Source organism: Eublepharis macularius, chromosome 9, assembly GCF_028583425.1.
Source record: "Eublepharis macularius isolate TG4126 chromosome 9, MPM_Emac_v1.0, whole genome shotgun sequence".
In the NCBI taxonomy this organism is placed as follows: Eukaryota; Metazoa; Chordata; class Lepidosauria; order Squamata; family Eublepharidae; genus Eublepharis; species Eublepharis macularius.
Window position 1 is genome coordinate 29,520,459 of NC_072798.1, and position 15,055 is coordinate 29,535,513.

General features: G+C 44.7%; 1 protein-coding gene across 1 annotated transcript in view; it reads left to right on the forward strand.

Moving 5' to 3' along the window:
- The window catches only part of PARPBP (PARP1 binding protein), a 62,245-nt gene that overhangs the window by 26,448 nt on the left and 20,742 nt on the right, over positions 1-15,055 (forward strand). Inside the window, exons 7-9 of the mRNA XM_054988394.1 lie at positions 5,972-6,155; positions 7,232-7,398; positions 8,875-8,956. Of these exons, the coding sequence (XP_054844369.1) occupies positions 5,972-6,155; positions 7,232-7,398; positions 8,875-8,956 (433 nt within the window). The remainder of the gene's footprint in view (positions 1-5,971; positions 6,156-7,231; positions 7,399-8,874; positions 8,957-15,055) is intronic.

The window sequence follows — 15,055 nt, forward strand, 5'->3', positions numbered from 1 at the left end:
CTGGAAACCCCAATCTAAGCCCAATTTAGCTTGATAGGCAGGTCTTCCTTTCAAATGTGGAGCTCCAAATTTGTTACAACAAGGGAGCAAAGAGCAGGGGGGAGGGGGGCTCCCAGCTCTGGCTTTCAGGGAGGGACAGCTGCTGTTAGAGAGACAAGGTGAGTGCATTGGAGCTTGAATTTTCTTTGTGTGGTGGAATAGGGATCTACCCCTTTAGGTTCCAGGGCTGCTGCCAGGCTCTGGGGCCAAGCTATTATTTATTATTGGTACATTTCCTGCTGCCTGCTCAGGTAGGGTTTCTGGAGTGGTGCAGTAGGGATCTTGATGGCTGGAGGAGAGCCTGCTGGCCCCCACGAACAACGAACATGTTCGTGACAGGATCATGTTTGCCAGTGTTTGTTGTTCATTGTTCGTGGATGGCAACAAACAACGAACACCATGTTCGTTTTTTTCTTTGTTCGTGCCCATGTCTAGTTTTTTTTTTAATAAAGAATAAAAATATCAAGTATAATATAAAATGTAACAAGTATTAAATAGATTAAAATCAATACAATCTATAATTATAAACAATTAATTTGAAAAGTATAATTTATAATTGAATCAATCAAAAATTAGAAATAATAATAATAATATATGATTTATAACGTTACTTTACACTTAGCTTACCAATCCCTTAAACCACACCAAATAAAGCCAACAACCCTCCTCTACTGTACAAACCCGCCCCCTTAATTTTTTTTAAATAAGGACAAACACAGAAGTAATCACGTTTACTAATACATTAATGAGCAATCCTATTGATTACAATATTAATAATAAATATTACTACTGCCAAAATATTGATAATTAATTATTAATAGGAATTATTGTTATGTCTAGAAGTTATATTGACAGTGGGTAGAAATGTAACTATGTCAAAATCTATTTTATAAATATAGAGAAATAATCGCACAGCAAGACTTCTTGGGAAGGTAGAGTTCCCTCCCTAAACCCAGACAAACCTTCTTCTATTTCCTCTTCAATAATATTTTGTCCCCTTTTTGTTATTTATATGTTTATTTATTTATTTTAATTTTAGATAAATAAAAGAATAATTATGAGATACTGAACAGAAGAGAAAAAAATAACCCCGCCCCAATTTCCCTCCCCCTCCCACCAATCCCTCCCCTTCATCTTATTCTATTCATGTCTAGTCTTAACCACTATCTACTCAGGATCTAGGGAGGGGCAGGTCCGAAAAGTGTTGAGCAAGAAGAGTTTCTCAGAATCCGTTTAGAGGCTTGTAGAAAGATGACAGCCATATTTACCCACAGAAAAGCAGCCCCAGCAAAGAAACTGGCTTTGGGTAAAGCCTGGAGAAAGCCAGACGAGAGACCTGCGAAACATGGCAGACAGCACCAGCTATACAAGGGGTTTTTTTTTGGTAAAGTGATATCTTAAATCTCCAAATAAAGTGAATTTGACAGATGATACCCAGGGAACTGTAGGAGGTAAACATATGTGGCTATTCACACAAGCTCTCCCCATCTCTGCACCATTTGGACCCGAGTCTTTGTAAACACAGATTATAGACTGATACGGCATTTTTTCCATAAAAGAATGAGACCTCATGGTTCCAAAAAGGTTAACTTTTGTTGACTACAAAGGGATAGCTTGAAGGCAAGACAGAAAGGAAATGAAAATGGCAGTTGCAGTCAAAATATTTGTTGAGCCAAATAAAATATTTTAGGGCTCTGCAAAATAGATATTTAATTAAATAATAACTAATTAAAACTGTTGATAATTAAGATGCCCAATTATGTCTGACTCATGGTTAGTCCAAGAGAAACATGCACAGATGTGTGCATGTATTCTGTACATGGCAAGATGGGAGGAAGGTTCAAGGACCTAGGCAGGCACACAAGAATAAGCAGGACAGGACCCAGTGGTCAAGAGCTGGAGGCTAGAGATCTCTGTAAGGGGTGGACAGCTGCTTAGCAATAAGCTACTGTCCAGAGCAAATCACAAGCTGGTTGCTAGAAGATATTGGAACCAGCAGTGGTTGGGATGCAACTGCCAGATCATATAGGGAAATGGAAGCCCCGCCCTAGGTTCCACAAAGATCTAGAGTTGGGTACTTGATTCTGCCAATATCTAAATATTTGCATCTTCCACCTAATATATGCGGGAGTGTGGGAGGCCGTGGACTGCCAAGCATATACTCCTCTGCCTGTTCCAGACTTTGGGTGCAGAAAGTTATCTTTCAGTCATCACCTTGACAAATTTGAACCAAATTATATGTCCAGAGAGCTAGCCTTGGGTATGTAGTGGCACCGTGGAATCATTCTAATAGCTCAGTAATCAGGGGCATTCCAGTTATCTTGTTTGATGTGCACTAGTCATTGCAGAGGCAAAATCCGCCCCGCTTCTTTACAGACAGTACCTGGGCTGCAATAGGACAAGTGAAGGGATGTATACCCCTTCTCTGCTGCAAGTTCTTTGACAGGAAGCCCCCCAAGGCAGCTAACTAAAGCTCAGAAAGAAAATAGATACGACCTACACAGAGTGGTGCTCCTGGCACTGACTGGCTGCTGGGTCCGGTTAGGTTGTCAGCCTCTTAGACTCCAAACACATTTGTAAATTCTGTATACTTGAGGGGGAGCTGGTTGATCACACATTATTGGCAGAAAGATGGCGACTAGAAGTGGCATTCTCTGTGGCCACAAGACCCTTAGGACTCGGGGGGCCAAGTGATTGCACTGCACTGAAGCAGAGCATCTCATGGTGATTCTGGATCTCAAGAGCAAGGGGATTTCCTTCCTGTGTGACAGAACCTGAAGACAGACTATACTATATGGGGCTGCCTTATCTTGGGGAATGTGGTGCTAGCACATGAATGACTTCATGAAACAACTGGAGGCACTGGAGTCAATCAGTGCGCTGATACACAAGGAGTGTTGCTTTGGTAGATGCAGTGTCTCAGGGATGAGAGGGTGTTCTTGGAGCCATATGGGTATGATAGAGAGTCCTGGAGTGTGCCCCAAGCTGAGTGGGGGCTATTTCCCCACCAAGAGGGCAACTGATGTTTCTGAGGGCACACAGATGAAAAGTGGCTAGAAACCCCACAGTAGTGACAAAAATTGCCCAGGGGTTGATAGACTTTTAGCCTTCAACTGGATATGGGCCTCACCCAGGTGTATGAGATCATCAGGATAAATAGGCTGGGACACAGAGGTACCTGAGCACCCACTCTGATGTGCCCTTGCCCAGTTGTGGCTGTCCAAACTTAAGGTACCATTCATCCTGGGATATCATAGAATCATAGAGTTGGAAGGGGCCATACAGACCATCTAGTCCAACCCCCTGCCCAGTGCAGGATCAGCCTAAAGCATCTGACAAGTATCCATCCAGCCTCTTCTTGAAAACTGCCAGTGAGGGGGAGCTCACCACCTCCCTAGGCAGCTGATTCCACTTTTGAACTACTCTGACCGTGAAAAAGTTTTTCCTAATATCCAGCCAGTACCTTTGTGCATGTAATTTAAGCCCATTGCTTCGCGTCCTACCCTCTGCTGCCAACTGGAACAGCTCCTTGCCCTCCTCCAAATGACAGCCTTTCAAATATTTAAAGAGAGCAATCATGTCCCCCCTCATTCTCCTCTTCTCCAAACTAAACATTCCCAAGGCCCTCAGCCTTTCCTCCTAGGGCTCAGTCTCCAGACCCCTGATCGTTCTTGTCGCTCTCCTCTGCACCCTCTCGATTTTGTCCACATCCTTTTTGAAGTGAGGCCTCCAGAACTGCACACAATACTCCAGGCGTGGCCTGACCAAGGCAGTATAGAGAGGGGCTATGACCTCCTGCAATTTCGACGCTATGGCCCCTTTGATACAACCCAAGATTGAATTAGCCTTTTTTGCCACCGCATCACACTGACTGCTCATATTTAGTTTACAGTCCACTCTTACCCCAAGATCCCTTTCACATATACTACTGCCCAGAAGTGTATCCCCCATCCAGTATTTGTGCTTCCCATTTTTGTGGCCCAGATGTAATACTATGCACTTGTCTTTGTTGAATTGCATCCTATTCACAGCTGCCCACTTCTCCAGAGTATTCAGGTCTTGTTGAATTTTAATTCTATCTTCTTGAGTGTTTGCTACTCCTCCCAATTTGGTATCATCAGCAAATTTAATGAGCAGCCCTTCCACTCCTTCATCCAGATCATTGATAAAAATATTGAAAAGTACCGGGCCCAAAACTGAGCCCTGCGGCACCCCCTGGACACCTCCCTCCAATCTGATGAAACACCGTTGACCACCACTCTTTGAGTGCAGTCCTCCAACCAGTTCCCTATCCACTGAACTGTCCTATATTCCAGTCCACAGTCTTCCAGTTTGCCCATCAGAATGTCATGGGGGACCTTATCAAAAGCTTTACTGAAATCCAGATCACGTCAACACAGTTCCCCCGATCCAGTAAGCTGGTCACTCGATCAAAGAAGGAAACCAGGTTGCCTTTTGGTATTCAAAAATTCATGAATCCAAAGGAACAATACAATCAAGGCTTGTAAAGTGGCCAATTGATCCAGAACTTCCTCAGTCAGGCCCTCCTGGAATTGGTCCATTATGGCAGCATCGCTCCAAGTCATGAGTTAATAACTGGAACTCAGTGGCATTGTCAGGTACTGATCCATGGTTCTGTCTCCCTATTCTATAGTTAATTTCCTTTTTCTGTGGGTTCAATTGGCAAAATCTGTGGATACAAACCTGGAGACTGAAGCCATGAATAAACAAGGGAGGTTTTTCTACAAATCTGAGAAAAGCTTCAAGTTTTCAGAAAAATCTGAAATCTATTAAAAATATATTGGTGGTTCACCATCACCACTCCCCAGATAATAGAAGCAGCACATGTAGCTTTAAGAAACAAATGCTTTCTGTGGCCATTGCTAGGTTATGACAACAGTATTACCAGCCTTCAAGCCTTGGTCTGTCAGCAAAATGCAGGTGTAGGAGGCAGGGGCCTTTCCAGAGATATTTTGGCCTTTAAGGAGGGCTTATCAGGGCCAGGAGGAACACTGGATGATCTGCTACATTGTGACCTGCATGACTCACAGGGCCTGGCTGCTTGCTGTTGTGCAATGGGGCCCAATGGACAGTATCACACAACTGGGTCTGGCCCAGGCCAGCAGCTGGAACAGTGCAGAGTTTTCCAAGGGAGAACCTGCCAGGGGTAGTGGAAAAGGGAAAGCCGAAAACATGAGGTAGATGAGTAGATAACGGTAAGTTGGCTGGTGGGTGGGAAAGAGAGAAGAAAACAGGAAAAAGGGAAAGATGGGTGACTTTCAGGAAACAGAAAGAAGAAATGGTGGGAGATGGAAAATGTGATGCCATATGAGTCTCCTGCTTGTACATATATATTATGCATACATAGTATTTGTTGAGATAACTTATCACTGCCCTTTTCTTCTACCACTGGATGAGTTCTCCAAACTTCTTTTAAAAATTTGTTTATCAATGTTCTATTCATACAGGCTACTTCATTATTTTAGTCAAAACACTTGTGATAGCTTATGTGCTTCTGAAATCAACATGAAACAGAAATGTTCCATAAGAAGTTACGGATGATTTCATTTCTTCCAGAACTATTCCACTTGTCGTTTAATGAGCAAAAGCGGATAATGTGACCTGAAAAATGATAGTGTAATTAAAACTTCTTTTGCATCCAGGCTATTTCCTTTTGCTATTTAAAGCAATGTATTAGTAAAGGATGAGTCTATTGTCCTCACTTCTTAACTTGAGTAATTTCCCACTTTTTAAAAGCAAATCACTGCGTTAAAGGGCAGGATTTCATTGCATGATGCTGTGCAACTTCATAGATCAAAGATGTTTTCTGAACAGTTTTGATTAACTGTGAAGACTCTCTGTTTTCAAAACTATTAAGTATATTACGATAGCGCCAAGATGAATATGGAGATGACCCTAGGTCTGTTTTTAGACTTGCAGGGGGTCAAATTCTATCAACAATCAAGATGCATTTGATAAAAGGCCGAAACAGCAGGGATCCTTTCTGTCAAGCAGCAGAGGAAGTTGTATGCGATTTGGATTTGAGGATTAAAAATATTATCAATTTCCAGCATGATGTTGTGGCAGCTAGCTCTACTGGAATCAGTCCAGCCCGGGTAAGGGGCCTCCTTTTGTTCTTCTGATTTGCTTGATGTAAGAGACAGGTCATTTTCTTAATGCCCTGAATGTAGAAAATAATTCAATAATATAGAGCAGTATTGTTTTGTGTAGTATGGCACCATCCAATTTGCTGAGAAAAAGTATCTGCAGTATCTTAGACTTTCTATCATGTAGCTTTCTAAGAATGTTTAACTTGGAAAATATTTCTGAAGAATTATGGATGAAAACATTTAGCTTCTTCCCATCTTTTTAATGCTTATCATGCTAACGATTCTTTTGCCTCCTTGTACACAAAAATCTTATCCAAGCAGTTTTTACCATGATGCATTTAATTCTCTTGATATTTTGATTCTTATCTTTGATTCTTAAGTAATGACATTGGAAATAGTATACCTCTTGTAACTGTTACTTCTATACTGAATGCTCCTTGGTCAGATTGCCTAGTAGCTCTGGGAGATATTTGCCTTTCCATTTTTAGTGTGTGGTTTGACTCCCTTGCTGGAATCTGCTCCACCTGAGGCTCCCAGGTTCAGGGGTGGATTCCTTTGTTGATTCCTTCTCTTTACATCTGGCATGCTGTGGTCCAGAATATCCATTCTCTGAGTCTGATATAGGGTTGCCAGGTCCCCCAACCCCCGAGGAGTGTGCTCCCAGAGATGCGTTTCCCCACCCCCATTGGCCAGGTAAGCAGGGGTGGAGGGTGGCAGTGGGGGATCCCGTGCCCTCAGCAGGGGACTGGCAACCCTAGTCTGGTAGCTTACATGCCTACAGTATGTACATATAAACATTAACCTTAAACAAACCGCAAATAACCTGGAATTAGGAAGCATTTTGTGTTTTGCTGAGCTTTCTTGTTGCGGCTATATCTTGTACTATCTGCCCTTGGACTTAAACCAATTGGACATGGGGAGCAAGCCCGTGCTAGTCTACTCAGAAGTAAGTCCCATGTTACTCCATGGGGTTTACTCCCAGGAAACCATCTCTAGGATTGCAGTCTAGGCGGGCCAGTAATATAAGACTATATGCAAGCTTCTCATGTAAAACTAACAATATAGTTAATCTTAAATTTCAGCCCAAACTACATGCTGTAAACCATGGGACTGTTTACTGTGGCAGAGATACTGTGAAGTTCTTGCTGGCTCTTTTGGATGAAGCAGCTACTCACCTTCCTCTCACCAACAAAGCTGAATTGTTATTTGATGATGAATTTGGGTTCCCCTCTACTTTGATGCTATTCAAGTAAGTGCTAAATCAAGTCAGTAAGGAGATCAGAACCAAAATGCTTAGATTTTTGAAAGCCAAGGATTTGGGGTCACTTCACACACAAATGTTTCCTTTGTGGAAATTGTCACCTTGCAGAAACAAAATGCCTCTTTGGTTTGAGGTAAGCATATAGATTAGGGAGCTTTACCTTGTTCCCGATTGGAATGATTCTCAGATGAGAAGATGGTAGGAATATTTAGTGTCAACGAAACATCAGTCTTACAGAATCACCTGTTATATAATCATAAATGATGGTTATTTATAGTTATTTCTTTGTTAAAGCTCTTGACCACTGCCTGTAGTGAAAAAAAAACTGAGTGAAATTTTGGGGTGGGGGGGAAGCAAGAAATAAATGAATAGCAAGAGACAGTTAGATAAATGTGCTAATGGTGCCCACATCTTTGATCTCCTTGAAGAAATCTTGATGCTAATAAAACTTTGGTAAGAAAATCAAAACTTTAGTGGAACATTTAGCCTACTTAGAATTGCACCAATAATGGCCATTACTGTCACACAGATGAAATATTCCTAACAAAAAATGTAAATGTATGTACAGCACAAGCCCGCCCAAGTCATCTAACTTTCAAATGCTCAGTTGATCAAATGTAGCAATTGTAAGCAGTTGCAGGAGCTCTTATGCGCATATGCATTTCTTGTTACTTATGGCTTAGTTACTTGTCATTAGAATGAGTGAAATGTGCATGTTGATCAGGACAGCAGGGCCGGATCTAGGGTTCCTGGTGCCCGGCACAACCCATGTCTGGCAGCCCTTGCGCGGTCTCCCAGCGCTGCGTGATGTTGTCACTTTGTGCCATTATCACGCAGGGCAGGCGTGCCACCAGCGGAGCAGTGGCAGCGCCAGCGGCTGGGAGGCCGCCCATGACACTTGCCTGCCCTGCTGAGGGGGTGGCCGGCTTGCCGCGCGTTCCCTGTCCTGCGGGGCAGGTGAATGGTGCAGGCAGCCTCCAAGCCCTCCGTGCCACTCGCCTGCCCCACAGGACAGGGAGCGTGAGGCAAGGCGGCCACCCCCTCAGCTGGGCAGGCAAGTGGGATGGGCGGCCTCCCAACTCTCTGTGCCATTCACCTGCCCAGCTGAGGGGGCGGCCAGCTTGCCGCGTGCTCCCTGTCCTGCTGGGCAGGCAAATGGTGCGGGCAGCCGCTCAGCCACCCGCTCTGCTGCCCGCGCGCTCCCAGCAGCTGGCAGCTGCGCCTGGTGCCCCCTCTTTGGCAGTGCCAGGGGCAGACTACCCCCCTGCCCCACCTCGATCCGGCCCTGCAGGACAGGCTTGGTGATTTATTTGGTTTTGGGTCATCTACTGTAAAACAATTCTTTGGCGGATTTCAGAAGCTTTAAATCTATGTGTGCATGATATGAAAATGCCAGCTCAGCAAATTTTTAATATGTATAATTCTCAGCATCATTGCTTACAATTTACCCAAATGTTAATGCAGATCTCCTGCACAATCTAGTGGATCTTCTCCAAAAGCTTTAAGAGAACGGGTTCAACAAGCAGTAGATGGAAGAAAACTTAAGGTACAGTAAATGTAAAACACCTTACACGTATTTAAATCATAGTCCCATTAATTAAGTATTTATATTGGTTAATGTTGAAACAGGAAGCACACTTCTAGAAAAAAACATGTGTTGGTACACTTCTACTAGTGTTCTGCTTCAGAAACCAAGCAGATGGACGATAGGGCATTTGAAATTATTCTTTCCTTTCTTTTTCTGCTAAAAGCTATGTCATCAGGGAGAAATTCTAGTCTAGCTTACTTTGTGGCATATTAGTTTTATATGTGCTGGGAGTTTTTAAACTTAGAATTCTCCTCAACTTATTCTAAAGTAATACAGTCCAGGGAGGACAGTACCATGTGCTTTTCATGAATGAACTGATCAACAGTTGGAGGCATGTATCCTTTTCAGGGCAGATGCCTGTATGATGCCTATTATATGCATTTGTTTAAAAAGTATGTAAGCCTGAGGGCAGAAGCCTGAGTTTCTTGATTTCTGTGGATTGTGTTAAGAGACAATTACCTCAAAAGTACAAAATTTATTTATTTGAGACATTTTTATGCCACCTTTCTTCCCAAATAGTCCCCAAGGTGGCGAGCATTAACACATCAACAGTGCTATCTGTGCTAATTACAATAAATATCACATGCCCTACATGCTAATGTCTCTCTAAATTAGGGATCCCATTCCCCTGGTGAGACAGGGGATCTCCCGCTTTCATCCTCTATCCCCCGCCACCATTCACCTGGCCAGTGGGGGAGAAGGGCGCAGGAACGGACCTCCTAGGCATGCTCCTGGGAGCAGCACAGCGATGTCACTCCTGGGGGTGATGTCATTGCATCTCTCTGAGACCGCATGCGTGCTTTGCAGCGGACCCATTTGGGCTCCAAATGGGCTGAATTGGGCTCGTTTGAGGCCCAAATTGGCCTGTTGCAAAGTGTACATGTGCTTCTGCGTCCGCATGATGACTTCGCCTGGAAGTGATGTCATTGTGCGGATGTGGGGCAAATACTCAGTCACTGTCCCAAAGTTATTAACCGTCCATAGCATTTTTACTATGTTTTCCACTGGAAGTGTGTCATCAGGGCCTCCACAGAGTGTGCACGTATGCCATTTTGCCACATGCGCCAGTGACTCCCGGCCTACCTCCTCTCTGCTTTCCCCCTGCAGGTCAGGTAAGCAGGGCTGGGGGTGGTGAAAGGTGGGGCAGGGGATTCTCCACTCTCACTGGGGAGGGGGGGAACTGGCATCCCTACTCCTGATCTTCCATGGCAGCATTTCAGGAGGTGTAGGGGGCTGCACCAGGAAAGGAGTTGATGGGAAGGATCCGTTCAGCAAACAAAACGTATAGTTAATTGGATTCATCCCAAGATTTTGAAATTTAATTTCCTGTTAATGGGCCCTGTTCTGTCTTTCCCTCTAATTTCTTTGTGCTTCTTAATGGATTGGCTATTGCACCTGAAGATTAACTAGTTCAGGCCTATAATAACTCCTGTTCTGGGTGTGGGAGGTGAGACTATTATCCTGTTTCCCCGATATCTGTTACTGTTGCCATTTTGTGTTCCTGGGAACAAAATGAGTTCATAGAGGCAGATTTTCCCCACTTCCCTCAGCATCTCATCGATGCCCTTGAAATGGCACTGCCCGTGGTCACTTTAGTATAGGGGCAGGGCTGCAGCAAAAATGGGGGAATCAGTTGAGGTTCCCTCCCCTTTTGCTCCCTGGAAGGAACTAGCTATCCTCACACAAGACTGAGTGTTGCCGCCTCATCTGTCTTCAGTTAGCCATGCCACACAGCATATGATTTTGGAGGCTCGTTTGTCCTTCAGCAGTGGCTTTTAGAGGGCTGCTGAGTGAAGGCAGAAAAGATCCATTTCCCCAAACTCGCTCTGTGAGAGCTTCAATACAGCCTGTTATTTATTTGCATATTTAAAAACAGCTGTTCATTTAGAAATACAAGCAATATCTGGTTGTTGTCTCTAATCAAAAAATTGAGTTGTTAATAGATAATGATAAAAAGCTGGTAAAATACATGCCTCCCCTGTGAACTAAACAGTGCTTTTTATTTTTATGTTGAGCTTTGCATTGGTGCAGTCAAGCAGATTAAGAGATTGCCAGGAATACAGAAAATAGTCACGGTCCTTTTACTAAAAAGGTCACATAACTTCATTGATATTCTCTCAAAACATATGCAGATTGTTTGATTCAGAGTTTCAAAATGCAGGGGGGGGACCCTAAAAAGTAGTAAGTCATGTTTTTTAACCTATGGAGCTTTGTGTAACTAACCTGTGGCCTGATTATTTGTAATATTCTACTTCCTGCTCTTCATTCTTGACACAAGCCCATTCTCCTCTTAAAACACTTGATGACAACTTTCCCATATCAGGTATTACTATTTTCCATTCTGTGGCTAAGGTTCTTTGCCAGACTTTAGCAAGCTTAATGTTTATTTTGATTTTATTCTGTACTGAAATCTTCCAAGGATTAAAAAAAATGTTGTAAAGCAGAGCAATTCAATCTGTCCTGTGAGACCTTGGTTATTTCTATTCATTTTGTCTGTAGAAAATACCTCAAAAGCAAGTGCGGATCTGCGTGGCTTTTTGCGTGTTTTCAGCTCCCTCAAGTTGTTGCTATAGACCTTTGTTGTGCCTCTCTTATTCTTGGGGAAGTATAGCTGTAGTGCCACAAACAGAAAAGCGTATAATGAAGCTCTGAAAGAGAACTTTAACATTTTATACTTGATCCTGCAAGTCTCGGTGCCAGTAGTTCTTTTGAGGACAGTGGTAGTTTCAGTGGGCAGTCTCTATGACTAGACATGGGCACGAACAGAAAAAAAACAACCAACATGATGTTCGTTGTTCGTTGCCATCCATGAACAGGGACTCACGAACAACCACGAATGGCCCTGTTCATGAACATGTTCATGGTTGGCTGTTCGTGGGGGCCAGCAGGCTTTCCTCCAGCCATCATCCAAGTCAGGATTTCTACTGCACCACTCCCAGAAACCTGACCTGAGCAGGCACCAGGAAAGGTACCAATAATAAATAATAGCTTGGCCCAGAGCCTGGCAGCAGCCCTGGAATTTGAAGGGGTAGATCCCTATCCTACCACGCAAAGAAAATTCAAGCTCCAATGCACTCTCTCTATCAAAAGACCAACAGCAACTCTCTCCCTCTCCACTGTCTGCAAACTAAGCTGGAGCTGGGAGCCCCCCTCTCCCCTGTTCTTTGCTCCCTTGTAACAAATTTGGAGCTCCACACTTGAAAGGAAGACCTGCCTATCAAGCTAAATTGGGCTTAGATTGGGGTTTCCAGGGCAACAGCAGGAGTTCAGGCAGAGTTCAGACAATCCCTGCCTAAGTTGCCAAGGGAATTGATTGCAGGTGCCAGACTGTCTGGCTTGACGAACAGCAAAATGAACAGCAACAAACAAGGTTTGCAACAACCACCTGTTCATTTAGAATGGGGCCTCACGAACAGCTTGTTTGCGAACAGCAGATTGGGCTGTTCGTGGCTTTTTTTTGTTCGTATTGCTGTTCGTGCCCATCTCTAGATATGACATGCCCATTAAGCTTCCTTACCTCCCCAAATTCTGCTGTCCCCAGGCAGGCACTGTTCTAGGAATTTCCCAAGCCAGAATTGGCAGTCCTATCACCCAGTGTAGCATTGTGTAAAGCATTTATATGGTACTGAAACTGGAGGACCAAATAAGATTTGAGATAATACAGATAAGCATTACATAAAGGATGTTGCAATTCTCTGTTTTGTATACTGTCTCTGTACATGTTATGTCAAACCAGGGCTTGATCTCTTCCTATGTGGTTCAGCTGCAAATCAGCACTGTACTGGTTCAAATCCCACTACTGCCTTGAGCACAGCAGGTGGCCTTGCGTAAACCGCTTCTCTCAGCTCCAGCTCCCCAGCTGTCTTGTGGGGATAATACTAACACTAGCTTGTTCACTGCTCTGGGTGAGGCACTAATATGTCTAGAAGAGAGGTATGATATAAGTGCAGTTGTTATTACTATTTGCCTTGAAGCTTTTATACCCACAGCCACTTGCTGGGATGGTATCAGTGATATTGGGAGATACAGTCTTCTGAGATGTTCCATGTTTAGTAGTGAAAACAGGCTCTAGGGATTAATACATATTCATTTGTTCTCTGGCTCAGATTAAAATGCTATTTAACATTATGTTGCTATTATCATATAAAATCACACATTAGGACTCTTGCAGTGTAGTTTTGTGCAGTTACTCTAGTCTAAGCCCATTTATTTCAATTGACTTAGGCTGGCAAAATTCTGCGCAGGGCTGTACTGTTGGTAACTGAAGGGCTACAGTATTCCCTGAAAGTTGTAGCTGGCTGCTCCTTGTGTTTTTTGTTTGCAAAGTAAAGAAAATAAGATAAAGTTCATCATTGTTCTTCTGTGCCTCCACACATGGGACGGCGCAGGCCAGCCGCCGGAAGACTCTTTACCACTTTTTTAGCTCCGAAGGGGCCGTTGATTGCGAGCACACAGTGACTGTTTCCCACCCAAACGGTCACATTCCCAACGGCGAGCAACGGCCCCTTCCCTCAGTTCTCTTCTTGCCGCTGCTAGAAGTGAACGCCCGCTTCGCAGCTCCGTGATCGAGTGTTGTTTTCTTATTGGATATTCGGTACTGATTGGATTTTGGACTTGGACAACGTACTTTCTAAACAATTTGGACTAAGTCTGGACTCGGTGTGTATTGACCCGGCTTGTTTTTGACTGTCTGTTTTGCCTTGGGGAGGGTCATAATGTACCAGCGTGCAAGATCTGCCAAAAAATCCCCCATAAAGCGAGACAGGAGAGGTCTCTGCAATTGAAGGCGTCGTTATGGCAGAAAGTGCTGGATGGTGAGGAGGCTCCAAGACCCCCTTCAGTGGCAGAAAAAACTCCATTGTCCTCCCCAAAGGCCATTCACGGCCCTGCCCCAGCCGGGAGGCATTCGAGAGCAGGATCGGTCATGTCTTCCAAGTTGGTGTCAACATCTAGACCGACAAGTAAGACAGCTTGGAGGGCAGGATTGGAGGTGGCGAAGTCCCCAAAAACACCAAGAGGGACGGCGCCTCCGAAATCGGATCCGATAAGTAAGTTGACGTCGAAGCCAGGGCCGGATGACGGTACGGTTCCGACATCGGATCTGAAGGACAAGGCGTACTCCACACCGGATCTTACTAACATATCAACTCCGACATCGGATCCAAAGAGTACTGCGATTCCGAGACCGGAGGCCACTGGGGAGAAGTCAACTGCAAAAAGGGCTTCGGATCCGAGAGCCAACTCGGAACCGCTGTTGAAGAAGCCGAAGAAGTCTAAACATCGACATTCTTGGTCCCCACGGTGCCATTCTGCTGATGATCTGGAGTTGGTTTCTCCACATACGCCTTTGCCTCATCTGAATTCTCCGGACTGTTCTGTCCCTGAGGATGAGGTGCTGGATTCGGGTGCTTATGTTGTTGTATCGAGTGAGCACCGTTCTCCGTCGTCGGAACCGTGCCCAACTACCCATCGTCGGATCCAACAATGCTCGGTCAGAAAGCCATCTCCCGCGTCTCCGGCATCATCTACTCAGAGTCGGCGCCGATTGTCCGGGGTAGAGAGTGCAGGCTCGGAGCGTTCCCTGGCTTCGCAACACCATCAGGCCTGCTATGTTCCGGCCCCATACCGTTGCCAGTGGAAAGGTGCACCGGCAGGGTATGATTCTTCGGATCCGAGACCTTCAACTTCCAGGCAGCGTGGATGGCTACCTCCACTGTTTCCAACAGATGTTCCGTCAGCCCCTGTTTCCGATGTGGAGGAAGTTGATGTCGAGTGCTCCGAGTATGGATCCGAATCATTGTCCGAACCGTCCCCAGATGACAACGTGGGCCCAAGTACGAGTTCCTCCTTTGAGGACCTCCGTATCTACGCTGACCAGATGGCCTGTATGGCAAAGGCATTGGAGATTGACATATCTTCAGCAGTCCCTAATACAAAGGATAAGCTACTGTGTCGCATTTACGATGACAACCCAGCTACAGTGGGTTTCCCTATGTTGGAAGGCTTGGAGGAGATAGTGGAGAAAGTGTGGAAGGTGCCTTCAGATCTGCCAGCAAC